Raw genomic sequence first — 15,731 nt, forward strand, 5'->3', positions numbered from 1 at the left:
CCAGGGGGCAGCGGAGAGGAGGATGCCGGTAATGCTGTGTCATAATGTAAGAAAAGGGCTCCTCCTTTTAGTTTGGTTTAAGCCAAAGGTGCCTAACCTGGGCCCCCTACAGATGTGGCTGGACTATAACTCCCGTCATCCCTCACCACAGCGGCCCGCTGTGGCAGGGGATGATGGGAGTTGTAGTCCAATCTCATCTGGGGACCTCCGGTTAGGAACCCCTGCTTTGAGGGGGGCCCCCCACCTTTTAGCAGGACCTGGGGTAGGGCGAGCTTCTACAGAGCTCTTTCCCGCTGGCTCCAGAGGAGGTAACCCCAACCCCACTCCATGGAGCTGGGGTGAGAGAAACGGGCCGTTGTTTTCCTTGGCTTTGTGTCTGGACAGCTGCGTGGCAGGAGAAAGAGCCCTTATTTCTGGACGGTTTGTCTGAATGTGACGTGGGGAGGGCCTGCTGTTCTCCTTTTTCCACTGCTGAGACGGACTAGAATGTGTCGGGATGTGTTGGGATGTTCTTGAAGGAAGGGGCGAAGGGTTCATGGGGGCGCACCTGGAAAATGGGGCGGAGAAAGCCACGATTCTGCCACTTTTCAACTGTGTGGGAGCGAAGGAGAAAATATTTGGCGTGTGTTAAAGATTAACTCCCTCGTCCTTGGAGTGAGGGCCTCATCCAGACCCCTCTGCCTCTATGGCATTCCTGGTGCCGGTGCAGCCCAGCGGATCTCAGCCCTGGGGCGCCAGATGCTGGTGGATTACAATCCCCATCATCCGCAGACACAATGGTTGGATTACAAATCCCATCATCCGCAGCCACAATGGCCATGGGACAGGCGAGGGCTCCTTTAATCGCTGCACAACAGCCAGAGATTAAACAGGTGACGTTTTTCTTGACACGGCACCCCATTCCAGCAAACACGTCCCCTGTTGAATTTCCAAGTGTCATGCAGCTGACAAAGGCATTGGGGCGGGGGGGAGAGAATGGCAACTTTACTCAAGGGGTGGGGCATATCTAATTACCTTGGGTTTTATTATTTATTTAGGTATTCATTCCATGGGTCCTGCTTTTCCTCTCCTTCAGGGAGTGCCCAAAAGCAACTATCATCAAACCAATAACGTAAACCCAAGAAAACAATCTCTGATAATAATAATAATAATAATAATAATAATAATAATAATGAGTGTAAACAGCTTTCATTAATTTCACCCACATTTAGCTCTGAGCTCAAGAGAGACCTGAGCCGCAGGCTTGTGAAGTCAAAGCTCCCGTGGCGGGTGGGGGGGGCATGGAGGCAATTGGACTATGGCCATTTGGTGTGGGCTGGCTGGCTCGGCTGCCTTCCCCATGCCCAGGGGGCGGAGGCCGGCGGGGGTGGGGGGGTGGGGGAGAGAAACTGGGCTTTGTTAACAGAGATAAGATAAAGCTGCTGTTCCCAGCAGTGTAGAGCATGTGGGAGTCTGGGAGGAGGGGGGTGGACATTGGGCGCACGCTTGTGGGGCTGCTTGGTGCCAGGGCCTTTCGTGTGTGGGGTGGGCAGGAGCTGCTGCCCGTTACATGTGCGGCCTCACCCTTCAGGAATGTGGCCTCCGCTGCCTCTGACACAGCCCTCCTTCCTTTCTCTCGCTGCTTCCCAGAATGGGGAAGTTTCACTCCGTGCAGCGACCACGGTTTCGAAATCGGCAGCTCAGCCCGGACTCGCCTCTCCTTGCTTCTGCCTGACGTCACATGCACACTCCTCGAAACCCCTGGCTTTCTTCTTCCCATGGGCGCCCGTGACTGATAAGCCGCGCTCTCCCCTCTGGCCCTTCTGGTTTGGCTCGTCGGTCCAGGCCTGCTTTCTCACTTGCGTCCCCGAAGCAGGCAGGCCTTCATTGGAATGGGGGCTCACCAGGGACCATTCCTGGAAGGAGCTACACTCCCAAGGCCTCCCGCTGCAATGCAGGGAATGATAACAAAAGGGAGAGGGAGAGAGAGCCTCGCTCTCTGCACACTGAGGAGCAAAGCAGATCTGGATCTGGTCAGTGGCTGGGTGTTCCGCCTGCCTGGAGCTCCCTGGTATGCCAGGGCAGAAAGGTGGGGCATTGGCAGAATAACCAACTTGCGCGCCTTGGGGACTAGGACAAAGGGTGTCCAGGCTAGGGTGGAATAACTGGTGCACCCATCTGGCCTCAACTTCAGGCCCCACTCGGCCATGACACTCGCTGGATGGACCTGATCCAGTCATTTCTTAGCCCAACCTACCTTTCAGGGTTGTTGTGAAGATAAAAACAGTGTGTCTGCTACCCTGAGCTCCTTGGAGGTGGAGTAAGATACACATGGAACGGAGAAACCCATGTTGGCAGGTGCCGCTTTCCTGACCTCTGAAGCACCACGACATGGGATGTTTCCCTTTCTACGTTATTTGCAATTCTGTACACGATTCTCAAGCCTCGTGCATTCACAGGGCTTATTGAAATTGTAGAGGTGCATCCAACCAAGCTGGAACCCTAAAATCTGGTATGCCGACAATCCCCAACACCCGGGCTACGAGGGAGTCAACATTCCCAGTCCAAAAGACAGAGATGGCTAGTCAGGTTGAGTCATTTCGACATGTTTTGCATCCAGTCAGAGTATGCATTTTACTTCATCATGGAGCAGCATTTTAGGCCAGAGCAAGAAGCTCACACCTGGGCCGGAAAGTTGGGGTGTGGCAGTTCTGTGGACTCTCTGGGCTTGGATATGGGAGAGAAGACACCTGCTGTTGCAGCCAAGAGCGTGCATCTGTGCTTGTGCGGGGCAGGCTTTGTTTTGCTCGGAATGCGTCACCGGTTCAGGAGCGTGGCTGGCCTAGATCTGCGTCTTAGGGTGGCCACATGGAGTGGGGGCCAGGGCTCCTCTGTCTCTAACCATTGTGCAGAGGAGGGAACTCGTTTCCGCAGGAGAGAGCAGGGGCCCCTCCCAGAGTCCCCCTCAGCTGGAGCCATAAAAGGTTCAGGAGTCGTCCTTGGAATCTGGGCACCACATCAAGGCTCTCCTGCCTTCCTGCCCAGCCGCGAGTCCTACAAGGAAGTGAACCATTCCAAAGTCGAGGGCCATCAGCTGTAATCTCCGGAAGAGGAAAAGCATGGTGGACGCTGACGCAGACCTCAAATATTGTCCCAGCTGACTCACCAGATTCTCTGAGTCACACCCGACAGGTACTTGGAGTCACCTGCATGTGCTGGTGTGCCTGCAGAATCATGCGCAAGGCAACCCCCGTTTTCCATCTCAGAACACCACGAAGGCGGGGGGGTCCTCCTCCTGCCATTCTGGAAGAGGGAGGAACAACAGGACCCCGGGCGGGCCGACGCCAAAGCCCTGCTCTGGCATCGCCGCCTACGCCTGTGGGCACCGAGTTCCCCTCCTTTTGAAAGAAGCCAGCTTTGCCCCTCGCGGCGCTGTGCGATGTCGGGTTGTGCTGGAGAGGCAGGGCAGGCTCTGACAAGGGATGAGCCGCACAGCACAGCACACGCACGGAGCGATGCCCTCTCGCTTGTGGGTCGACACACAGGCCCATTGACCGTGTGGCCATTGACTGGGCAGCCGTCCCACCCCACGGGACCTCCGGCTGTCTGGCTCTGCCGGCCACAACAGAAGAACCATCGGCTTCGCCCGCACCGGGCACGGATTCCAGGCTGGGCAGAGGCCTGCACAAGACTCTCACCAAGCACCTCCACCTTGAGCAGTCCCAGAGGACTCTGGCCCACACTGTCAGCTCTAGTGGGGCCTGGCTAGGCTGCAGGAGGGGGCTCGGCCTCCATCCCACCCAGGCTTGGGCAAGAGGAAGAGTCGTGCCCCTCCTGCCTCTGAGTACCAGTGGGAGGACCCCCTAGCCCACTTTGCCTGAGGGCCCCCCAAACCCTGAGCCCTGTTGCTGATTCCTGGTAGGGGCCAAATGGTGGGTTAGACCTTGCGAAGGATGCTAGGAGTGGCGGCTGTTACCCCAGGGTGTGTGTGTGTGTGTGTGTGTGTGTGTGTGTGTGTGTGTGTGTGTGTGTGTGTGTGATGGTTTCTGGCCCTCTCGGAGAGATTCCAGGCAAGACCTCCTCCCTACATATCTGGATTTCATTACCGCCAAAAGGGCATAGCTCTCGCTTTTTTTCTTTGTGGAGGTGAAGGGGAAAGCATGCGGGCAGGTTTCTAAGGAGTTGGACAATTAGTCTGATACATTTCAAATCATTTCGCTGCATTGCTCTGCTGCAGCGACCCCCCACCCCTCTTAGGAGCCCTCACCACAAAATTGCAGGCTACGGTCCTGGGCTGGGCGTGGGGGACAGCTGGGTGCGATCACCTGGCCGCCTCTGCCTGCTTCTGCGATCCTCCTCCTCCTCCTCCCGTTTCCTACTCCGGATGTGTGCCTGTCATCTTCTTCTGCGAGTCATCTGCATTTTTAAGCTGGGAACATTCTAATCCTTTAAGCCTCCCCTAGTATTGGGAAAGAAAATCATTTTCTCGGTCTTCCAAGGTTTCTTGTTTCTCTCTCTTCTCTGTCCCCTTTCCAGCTTGCTCCCCCCTGCCTCTTGCTAAGAGCGAGGACAACCCAAACCACAGGCTGTATTCCCCGCTTGGTGCTCCTCCGAGGTCACAAGGTTCCTTCTCCCCTCTGGATTTGGTTTTTCCTGGCTGCGGCTGGCTTCTTGGCAGCACAGAAGCCCTCGCAAGGATTCCTTTGGAAACCTTCCTTCCACCTAAAAATAAGAATGTGGAGCTGCTGCGGAAGGGGCTGCGAGGGCAGGCTTGTGCCCGTCTGCTCCAAGCTTGTCCATGCATAATGTATGGGGCTGTGTGTAATTATGGGTCCTCCCCAGAGAGCTGGGGAGGGGATCAGTTGGTGGATGAACACGCCAAGCTGGCAGCGAAAAGATGGCACGGAGAGGCCTGTTTTTCACGTCTCCAACTTGCACAGCACCATGCAAGAAAGAAAAAGAGCTGCAGATGGGCTTCCCTGGAAGGAAAGGAAGGCCCTTCTGTCGGAGTTCTTCTGTCTCTAGAAAAAGACCAGGGCTTCATTTCTTCATGCTGACAGATCGGTGAGGGATGCATAACAATAATATTTATCATTTATATAGTGCTTCGGGAGGCCACTTTCTCTCCCTCATTTCCTTTTCCTGGCCCTGGCTCTTGTGCCTTTTGCAGCAGGCTGCAGAAACTTGCAGATGACGCTGCTTCTCTTCATGCTTCACTTGCACATCAAAGCCCTATTAAAGGCATAAGAGCAGCCCAGGCTGGGGTTTTCCCCAGATCAGTTGGCAACCCTAATAGCATTTCAGATAAAATGTTGAAAGTGCTTCCTGTACATGATTGCAGCAATCCTTACAACAGTCCTGTAAGGTAGATCAGTATTGCAGGCGGTGGGAGGGAGGCTGCCCAAGGCTCCTGTTGCCGAAGGCCATAAGAACAGAAGAACAGCCCTGCTGGATCAGGCCCAAGAAGGCCCATCTAGTCCAGCATCCTGTTTCATGCAGTGGCCCACCAGATGCCCCCGAGAAGCCCACAGGCAAGAGCTGAGGGCATGCCTTCTCTCCAGATGTTGCTCCCCTGCAACTGGGATTCAGAGGCTGGAGATGGCCTATAGCCACCAGACTAGTAGCCATTGGTAGGCCTGTCCTCCATGAATTTGTCTAAGCCCCTTTTAAGCCATCCAAGCTGGTGGCCATTACCACATCCCATGGCAAAGAATTCCACAGATTATGTGCTGTGTAAAAAAGTACTTCCTCTTGTCGGTCCTAAATTTCCCAACCTTCAGTTTCATGGAATGATCCCTGCTTCTAGTGTTGTGAGAGAGGGAGCAAAATTTCTCCCTGTCCACTCTCTCTACTCCATGCATAATAAAATTCTACACTTTGATCATGTCTCCCCTTAGTCGTCTCTTTCCCAAGATAAAGAGCCCCAGGTGCTGTAGTCTAGCCTCATAAGGAAGATGCTCCAGGCTCCTGATCATTTTGGTTGCCCTCTTCTGCACCTTTCCCAGTTCTACAATATGCTTCTTAAGACGCGGTCACCAAAGCTGTACACAGTACTCCAGATGTGGCCACACCATAGATTTGTATAAGGGCATTATAATATTGGCATTATAAAGGTTACCTAATGAGGGCATGGCAGAGGCAAGAACTGAACCTGAATCCATATCCACAGCTTCTGTTATTTAGTGCCATTTAAATCCCATCCCTGTCCCTAAGACTTAGGGTGGTTTGAGTACATTTTCCTATTTTCTTCTTTTTAAGGGAACAGAAATCTAAAATAGCATTTCTCCAGCAGGCCCAAAGGAATCAATAATACAGAGAAAAGGTGTCATCAAGGAGGGTTTTTGTTGGAAGGGATGGACTTCCTGCTGAGAAGAAGCCACAGGCATCTGCTGGGCCACCCTCAGTACACCAGGACTTCTCCAACCTGGGTCCACAGATGTTGTTGGACTACAACTCCCATCGTCTCCAGCTCCCATGGTTGAAAGCCATGGGGGCTGGAGATGATGGGAGTTGTAGTCCAACAGCATCTGTAGAGTAGACCCAAGTTGGAGAACCCCTGCAGAGGACTGAGTGGGAACATTTGGCGGTCCTGATGGGATACACCAAGCAATGCGAAGGTTTGTCGCCTTTCTTGTTATTGGCTCTGCATGCCTTCTACAGGCAGAAATGATGCAGGTGCAGCTTTTTAAGCATAGAGATAGACGTGGTGCAGTCCTCCCCCCGCTGCCAACAGCATTCACCTGCTTTCTGGGTATCAGGCTGCTGTTAAAGGCACAGGAGCAGGGTCAGAAAAACCAGGTGGCAACCCTAGCACACAGATGCCCTTGGACTCTGTGTTAGCGAATGGCAAAGAAGATCTCTCACACTCCTCGGTATGCATAAGTACTAATGTGCATTCATGGTTTGCCACTCTTACCTTTCTCCACTAGAGCGTGGCCCGGAACCAAGGAATCCTGCTGTGTATCTTCTCCCCACTACCTCCAGCAAGCTGTAGCCACTAGGCCTCCTCTTCAAAGAGCTTTCAAAAGATGAAAGGCATTCATCCTGACATGCACTCTCAGGGCAGCCTACGCTCTGTGCTTAAAAATATAAATTCTGAGCCACAGAAAAGCTGTGCATTACAACCTGTATGAATTATGCACGCCAAGCTCATTTATATATATTGCTCTATTTTGCATAATTTATTTTGCTCCTGCTAATCACAGCCCAGGCAGAGAACCATGGAGAACCTGCAACCTTGCTCCTTTGGTTGAGGAAATCCTCATCGGTGGCCTTTGTGGCTTTGCCCACACACACTTTCAAGTCTTAAGGACTAGAAACGTGTTGATAAGGGAAGGGACTATGGGAGATTCTCTGGATGCTAAACCCTGAACCAACTCCATCTCTTGCACCTTTGTTCCATGCAATGGTGACCATTTCCCACCACTAGATCCCTCAGAGTGGATTCTGGGTTCTTCATCTCCACCCCTACTGTGCATTGTGCCTTGTACATGGGATTGCTCACTACCCCATGTGCAAAAGTGGGGGTCACACCTGGGAGTTCCAGCCCCAGAGCAGGGATGGCTTGCTCCTGTCTTCCCATACAGTCCTGCCCCCTAATATTTCCCAAAGGGTCGATCCCAGAAGCTGTAGGGTGTGTGTGGGGGGGGGAATAGAGACCCAGGTGCCTGAGGGGCCAGTCACCTCACCAAGGAGGGTGCCTAGTAAACTGCCTGCAACATGAGCTTCCAGTAGCTTGCAAATCTGCATTGCAGAATTAAAGCGCCACCTAGTGGCTGCAGAAGGAAAGGGGAGCCTATGCATGGGCAGGGCACAATCCACACCCACCCCTTTCGATTTGTTCATTTATTTCAGGGGTGGCCGACCCAGGGCTCTCCAGCTGTTGTTGGACTACGGCTTCCATCCTCACCAGCTGCAACTTGTTTTGATTCTTGCCCCTCTGTCGTTGCAAAAAGATGCTCAAAGATAGGTGGAGACGGCCGGCATGACCACAGAAACCAGAGGAATTGTTGAGCCAAATTTCTAATAGAGGCACGACTTCAGGGCCACCACCTGTGCTCACAACATACAGGAGCAGAACATGCAAAAGGGAAGAAATCCTGCAAACCTGTTTGTTTTGCATAATGCATTGGGGTTGCAGAATCCGCCTTTTCTTGTCGCAGAATTTGGGTTATGCTGGCTGGCTCCTAGCTCCGATATGTATTTTTCTGTTTTTAAAAAATCTGGAATATGCCATATGGTAAGAAGCAATGAGTGCGTCTCTCTCTCTCTCTCTCTCTCTCTCTCTCACACACACACACACACACACACACACACACACACACACACACACAGACGCGATTGTACATTTGCTGGTGCCCTTGGGCCTTTATGCTGGTGTTCTGACCCAACTCCGCACTTTCTGCCACTCCTGGCAGTTCTCCCTGCCCTCTCCTCTGCTGTCTCCCTTGTGTCTCTTTTCAGCTTGTGAAGCCCCCCTTTGAGATGCGGAACTGTCTCCTGCGCAGAATGCCACATCCACAGATGGCATCGCCGAAGTAATAATAGCAGCATCACATGGCTCTCTGACTCACACATGTTGCTTCCTTTGTGGGTTTTGTTTTCTTTGTCTAGACAAGCCCAACTCGGACGGGGCTGGCACCACTGGCGGCATCATCGGAGGCCTCATTGCGGCCATTGTGGCCTTGGCTGTGGTGGCCACTGGCATCCTCATCTGCCGGCAGCAACAGAAGAACCGGATGGAGCAGGAGGAGGATGAGTAAGCGGCTCGGATTGCTCGGGGCTGGGAACCGGGCAGGGAGGAGGGCTGGGTTTGAGCCGGAGTGCCAGGGCAAGGAGTGGGGAACTTCCTCCCCTGCAGCTTCTCTCCCCCAGGCACCCCACCCCCCGGCATTTCCCCCTTTTCTCTCCCCCAGGCATTTTTTCTTAGGAGGGATCTCAGCTGAGAGGAAAGCACTTAAGGAGAGGGGGCTGCACTTGAGCTAGCCAGAGTTTCTCAACGTGTGGGTCCCCAGATGTTATTGGACTTCAATTCCCATAATCCGCAGCCCCAGTGGCCTTTGGCTGGGGATTGTGGGAGCTGAAGTCCAATTACATCTGGGGACCCACATGTTGAGAATCCCTGGCTTAGGCGGAGGGCAGGAGGAGAGGATTCCGCACTCCTCACTTGGGGGCCCCTTTTGCCATTAAAATGGGACCCGCTGCAGTTTAAGCACACAGATCTGCTGCCATCGCATCTAGTTTGGTCCTAACTAATGAGAAGTCAGTGAGGATTGCTCAGCAACCAGTGGCCAAACATCCCCCCCCCTGATGAGTTTGCTTCCTGTCGCCCCTGCAGCCTGGAAGGGCCCCCCGCCTACAAGCCACCTCCCCCCTGCCAGCTGTCGGAGGAAACGGAGCCGGTAAGTTTCAGTCCTGCTCCATTTATGGCACGGAAGGGTCCATCCAGGTGAGTTCCTAAGGCGTCCCAGCACAAAGCACAATCCAGGGAAATATCAGCAGGTGAGAAGGAGGAGGTGAAAGCAAAAGACACCTGGGAAGGCCTGCTGGAGAAAACAAGTCTTAGCTGCTCTCCAAAAGGCCATCAGCAGTCAGGCAAACGTCTTGTGGCAGGGCATTCCACCGTCTTGGCACTACCACAAAAAAAGGCCCTGTCCTTTGAGCCCAGCTGTCAGTCCTCAGACAGCAGGGGGATACAGAGCAGGATCTCAGCAGATGATCTCGAAGCGTGAGGCAATTCTTAAGATGCTCTGATCCCAGACCATTTAGAGCTATAAAGGTTAAGAGCAGCACTTTGAACTGAGGCCGGACATGAACCGGTAAGCAGTGCAGCTGCAATCATATGATTTGATTTATATGCTCCAATCTGCCAGATACAATCAGCTTTGCAGTAGTTGATTGGTCTGAACCAGTTCAAGTTTCCAAACTGTCTCCAAAGATAGCCCCGCATCACACGCATTGCAGTAGTCCAGCCAGGAGGCGACCAAGGCACAGTGACTGCAGCCAGGTCTAGCTTCTCACGGAAAGGCTGAAGCTGATCCACCAGCCAAAGCTGGGGAAAGGCACTCCCTGCCACCTGATTATCTGTCTTGTTTACATGCTCATCCTGGCTGTACATAGTCCCTACCCTTTTTTATCCTCACAACAACCCTATGAAGTAGACCAAGCGGGAAGATGACAACTGGACCAAGATTTCCCAGGAGGCTTTGTGGCTGCGGGAGGGATTAGAACTCAGACCTCCCTCGTCTAAGTCCTACACTGCTCCATAAAGCAAGAGTTTTCAACTTTGGCTGCCCAGGTGTCGTTGAACTACAACTCCCATCATCCCCAGCTACAATGACTAATGGCCATTGTGGCTGGGGATGATGGAAGTTGTAGTCCAACATTATCTGGGGTCTCAAGGTTAATAACCCCTGCCATAGTGGCTAACCCCATATACAACATGTTGAGTTCCTTAGAAGGGAGATGGGAAATGAATAAAGGTAGGGTGGAGTACAGAGCCAAGCATGGCGTCCTTCACCTCTTTCACAAGGAATACCCTTCCCTCTCGTGCTCCACTGCCCTACACCAAGGTTGCCTGTACCAGTAGTCTGTGCTGAAAAACAAAACCATCTTGGGTCAGGGAAAGCTGACATGACCTGAATAAATCATATATACAGTGAAGCTGATTTGTATAATTTGTATAATCTATTCTTTTCCTGCTAATCATGGTAAGGGGCAGAGAGCTTCGTGGGACACACACACACACACACACACAATCTTATGCAGCCATTGCTCAGGTTCTCCTCTCTGGGTATCGCCCAGACACTATCAAGCCTATCGCTGCAACCATAAGGACTAGAAGCTTGCTTCTTTAAAAAGCAAAGAGCAAAGAAAGCCAGGATTCCTGAAACACTGTATCCCAGGAGTTCTCAACCTTGGATCAAAGGCTGTTGTGGCTTGGGAAGGCGGGAGCTGCAGTCCAACAACGTCTGGGGACCCGAGGTTGAGACGCTCTGCTGCAGTCTGTGCCTGGTACAAAACTCCACACCTGTGCACCTGTGCAGCATGTCCTCGCCGGATCTGCCCACCCGTTTGCAGCTGGTGTAGGATGAGCTCCTCTGATTTGTTTGCACTGCCTCTTTTAGGAGGGGAAGAGACAACGGAGGCTGTGCCAGAAGGGGAGATGTGGAGAAATCAGCCAATGGGTTTCTGGCAAATTCTTCTCCTTCCCGTGAACAGTTCGGAGGAGGCTGGCTGAGTCGACTGGGAGGGGGCACCCTCTCTGCAGCCCAGATTTGGTGCCCAGTCCTTCACTGGCCAACCAGGACTTTGGTTTCTCTCCCTGCTCTCGCCAAGGAGGGTGTTCTTGCTTTGTCCTGATTTTTTTTCCTGGCTCGGGCTATCCCCAGCTGCTCTACCCCTTTCTCTGGTTCACCACATCTCTGGTTTATTCCAGGTTCCTAAGCCCTCGGAGGCGGAGACTATCCCGCTCAAATCTCCCTATTTTGAACCCAGCGACACAGATGGTCACTTTGGAGGGGTCCTTCCCACCACAGTGGAGGTGAGGGGCAGCTGGTGCCGAAGGGGTTTTCTCAAAGGGAGGCCCCATGTTGAGTGCAAGGAGTGTAATGAGGAAACCAGATCCTCTCAAAGGGGATGAGCTCTGCTAGCCACAAACATGACGCTCCAGATTGGGTTTGCTTTCAGTGAAAACACGCCCCTTTAGGAGCCCATTGGGAACCCAGAGGGACATCAACACATCAAACGTACACTTCTCCTGAGGCCTGGTGGTGTCTCCTGCCCTTCGGGCATCACAGCTTGCAAAGTATGGAATTTGGTACTGATCGCACGTATACAAGCACTGAGGATCTTGGCTTTCGTGTTTTTAAACAATGCATGTTTCTGGTCCTTAATGGCTGCAGAAGTAAGTGATCCACTTGGAAATCTGTCGGTTTGGTGAGCTTTCAGCAGCTAGCAGAAGACTCTGGGAAATGCAGTGTTCTCTAGTTTCTTGCTCTTCTCTTTGCGCCTGCCAAAGCAGAATAGCCCCCTTCAGGTATTCAATAACAGACGCTGAATGCAAATATGGCGTCTACAATGGGGCTGTAAGTCCCGCCCCAGGCCAGTCACTCGCCCCTTGCAGGCGCCACTCAGGGATATGCCGGTGTTCTTCCGGCCAGCCTCCCAGCTGCGGAAATGCCTGCGTTCACGGATACGGCATTCGCCTCTTCAGACTACGCTGGAGTATCTGTGAGCAGCACCTGTGAGGGGGTGAGTGACGGGCCCAGGGCGGGACCTCTGGCCCCGTTTTAGACACTGTGCTCACAGTCTTTTATTGAACATCTGGAGAAGGCTGTTTCCTTTCCGTGCATATGCTCAACAGAGTAGGACCGCCTGCTCTTCGGTCTCTAGCTTCAAGCGTTGGCTGCTCCCAGCCAAATCCATGTCAGGCCTTCCAGCAGCTCAACTCGGGATCCTTCGCCCTAGACCCAGGAATGGGCCCTGAAGATCAGCAATGGGGGAAGCCAACAGAGGGAGGGGGGGAGGCCACGGGAGGTGGCAGGCCGCTAACTCTGTTTGCATCCTCTTCTGCAGGAGGCCCCGCGGTACCACGAACTGCCCACACTGGAGGAGCGAGAGGCCGCCGCTGACCCTGCCCCCAGCCTGGACGATGAGTACTTGGACCAGATCAACCCCATTTACGATGCGCTCTCCTTTGCCGCGGCCGAAGAGGAGGTGGCGTTGGCGCCCTTGGCAACTGACAAGGCCTTTGTGATGTCCAGGGCCATGTACGTCTGAGTCTAGGGCTGGGTTTTCAGCTGCGGCCCAGAGGGATGGATGCTACTCGGGGGCACATCTGAGTCCCTTTGTCCCAGAGAGATAGTGCTTCTTTGCCACCATGTCCCACTTAGGTGCCCGGCTCCCATTCTCTTGGCATCCTGGGTTTCCTGTGTGCCTTAGATGGACAGGAGGAGTTTCTCTTGCTCCCAACAGGCTCTCTAACCCCCTCCTTCCTCTAGCAGGCCAGAACCAGGGACTCTCCCTGCTTGTGCCGAGTGCCAATTGTGCCTAATGCCTTCTTGATCACCAGGTGTTGACTGTTCATTCTGGACCTCTTGAGAGGAGCAGAGTGGCTCTGGTGGCTTCCGCCTTCCCAAAGTCTTCTCATTCTGAGCCAACAGGTATTTGGCCCTCTGGGGGCGGGCTGAGTGCTGCGTGGTCAACTTACAAAGAGGTCCCCAAACCCACTCCAAGAGCATGGCTCAAGGTGCGAGAATCATACGGGGCACAAACTTCTCTTGCAGCATATCCCTTGTAGGTTCACTCCATTGCTCCATCCCAAACCAACCAGATTCCTGCTGAAACCACTTTGGGGAGCAGGATGGATTTGGTTTCCTTATGAAGAGGAGTCAATGTGTCCCAGTCCTCTTGCTGCTCTCCTGTCCTGTTCTTAGAGATATTTTTTTAAAGCTCCAATCTGGTGGTACAACTGTGCCTGGACTGTACCACTTCAGATTGCAAACAGGGGAGTGAGTGACTGAATGCTCCTCAAGAACAACCATTCTTCCACATAGAAAAGCATTTCAGGGAGAAGGCTAGGCCTGAACACTGCTTCTTGAAAGCTAATTGTCTGTGTGCATGGGAGTTTTTCAGGGGGGAAAGCATTCAGTTATGCAAACCCCCCACCTTCAGTCTGAAGTGGTATAGCCCAGGAACAACGTTGCTGCCTGTTTGTCCAGACCACACTCCGAGATCAGTTGCAATGAGAATGTTATTGCCGTAAGCTGGAGGATGTTTAAGCACCTGCCAGAAGGCGGACGTAGCATCTGGAAGTGGCAGAGGGATGACTCCCATGACGGCAGCCATCACTATAATTCCGGACTCTGAATGTTACCCCTGAGGGATGGAGAACTTGCCCATGGTGTTGTGGGTTTTGATGGCATCCTTGGGACAATCGTAACATGCCCCAGCTCTGTATGTCATTGCTTGCCAACCACATGCCACGAGCGTACCTGGCCGCTTATAGGGGGAGCGTGGCCAGTTATAGGGAGCTGGATTTCTCTGCAGGAGTGTGCCCATGATTTTGCCCCCATGTTGAGCATAAGAAATGGGTAGTAGCTGGATGACCAATCCTCTTTGTAAAAACTGGGCTCTCACTCCCAAGAATGCACCCATCCACCCATTCCAGAAGCTGCTAGCTGGAACAGAAGGAACCTCACAGCTCTTCTACAAGCTGCCAAAGAAAGGCAGACAGATTTTTCTTTCCTTGAAGGTTTTCAAGGAATGGCTGGACAGGCATTTTCAAGGGATGCTTTTCGAGTTAGGGTGTCATATCTTGAAGCAAAGCCCCACCCCCAGGTGGTGGGGAAGGGGGGAGCACAGCAGAATGGTATGGATTTTTGGCAACCCTCTTTGCCATATTGTTGTTCCTGGGACCTGAATGATGTTGAATAGGGTTCAGCCTGTGTGCCACCAAAGGAAGGAACTGCGGGACAACCAGCCAGACCAGCACAGAGGCATTTTAACAACAATTGGTTAGAGCTGGTCATAACCCTATAAAAGCTGCCAAGGACCATCTTGCTTCCTGGTTTGATGAGGACTCTGCTGCTGGGATCCCTTCAAGAAAGGGGAAGTCTCCATTCTTACCTTTGACACCCACTGCCTTAACCCCCATAGGTACATCACACCTGTTCCGGCCATCTGCCCTCTCCCCATGCACGCATACACACACCACACATGCACATTTCAATTAGCAGGTATGGGCACAGAAATCACCAGAGTCACTGTGGGGCTTACAGGTGCCCAGTACACAACTGAGAAGAAAGAAAAACTCCTCCATCCTGGTACGTCCTCAGGTCAGGGGTTCGCATGGAATGAACCACTGGGTCCCTTCAATATTTCACAAAGAAAAGTTCTCACTTCGGGCGAACTGAGGAGGTTGGCTGGCCTGACAAACATTTCCCTGGTTTCCTTGTTCCGTTCCAGGCTCTGGTCACATACTTGAATTTTGAATCTGTTCCCTAAAGAACCTGGGTGCCACCTGGCTGGATCTCTGGGTTCTGAAAATGTGAAAGGTTTTCTCTTTTTATTCCATTTGTTTATTACACTACCTGTTATGAAGTGAGCTGACTTACCATTCTGAGGTTCACTCCGCTGCTGCCACCGCCACTGTTTTCCACGGAAGGGGGTGCGAACGGGCGCACATTCTTCATTTGTATTGTGATGATGATGATTTTTTTTTACTAGCTGCTGTACTAACTCCCTGCATCTCAGGGTATGGGAAAGGGAATGATTGACACACACAAATCCACGGTGCCTTTTCCCAACTGACCTTTGGGTGCCTTTCTTGACACTACTGAGTGGATTGATTTTGATGGGGACACAGAGGGTGGTGTGTGTTTGTTTTTAATTAATGGCTCCTTAAAAATAAATGCTTGAAAATCATGTGGTAGCAACATCATGCTTTATGGTTTCAGACAGCCTGTGCATTTATCACACTGTGATAAATTCTGCATGGTATCACTCATTGGCTTGGGAGGTCCCAGCCAGCTTGGCCATGCACCCTCCTAGGTGTGATGGAGGAAAATTTGAACAAATTATTTTGCATTCAGTGACTAGTATGTTTACAGCCCAGTGGAGATCAAATCAAGGAAGCCAAAACTACTTGGAGGGGCTGGATTTGGAGTGGAGCTGGATTCAGTAACATGCACCACCAGAGAGATTTAGAAATATGAACTGGACGGAAATGCAAATTTCCCACATGCAGAGGT

At 52.4% G+C, this 15,731-nt stretch overlaps 1 protein-coding gene across 8 annotated transcripts in view; it reads left to right on the plus strand.

Moving 5' to 3' along the window:
* NECTIN2 (nectin cell adhesion molecule 2) overlaps positions 1-15,405 on the plus strand; it is an 88,680-nt gene extending 73,275 nt beyond the window's left edge. For 6 of the 8 annotated variants that reach the window (XM_053267023.1, XM_053267025.1, XM_053267030.1 and 3 more), the window contains 4 exons: positions 8,593-8,737; positions 9,317-9,380; positions 11,417-11,521; positions 12,556-15,405. In XM_053267023.1, coding sequence (XP_053122998.1) covers positions 8,593-8,737; positions 9,317-9,380; positions 11,417-11,521; positions 12,556-12,759 — 518 coding nt within the window. In that variant the 3' untranslated portion in view covers positions 12,760-15,405. The remainder of the gene's footprint in view (positions 1-8,592; positions 8,738-9,316; positions 9,381-11,416; positions 11,522-12,555) is intronic. The other 2 variants (XM_053267024.1, XM_053267029.1) reach the window with 2 other exon arrangements.
* Positions 15,406-15,731: the final 326 nt, after the last annotated feature.

This window comes from Hemicordylus capensis, chromosome 7, assembly GCF_027244095.1.
Source record: "Hemicordylus capensis ecotype Gifberg chromosome 7, rHemCap1.1.pri, whole genome shotgun sequence".
In the NCBI taxonomy this organism is placed as follows: Eukaryota; Metazoa; Chordata; class Lepidosauria; order Squamata; family Cordylidae; genus Hemicordylus; species Hemicordylus capensis.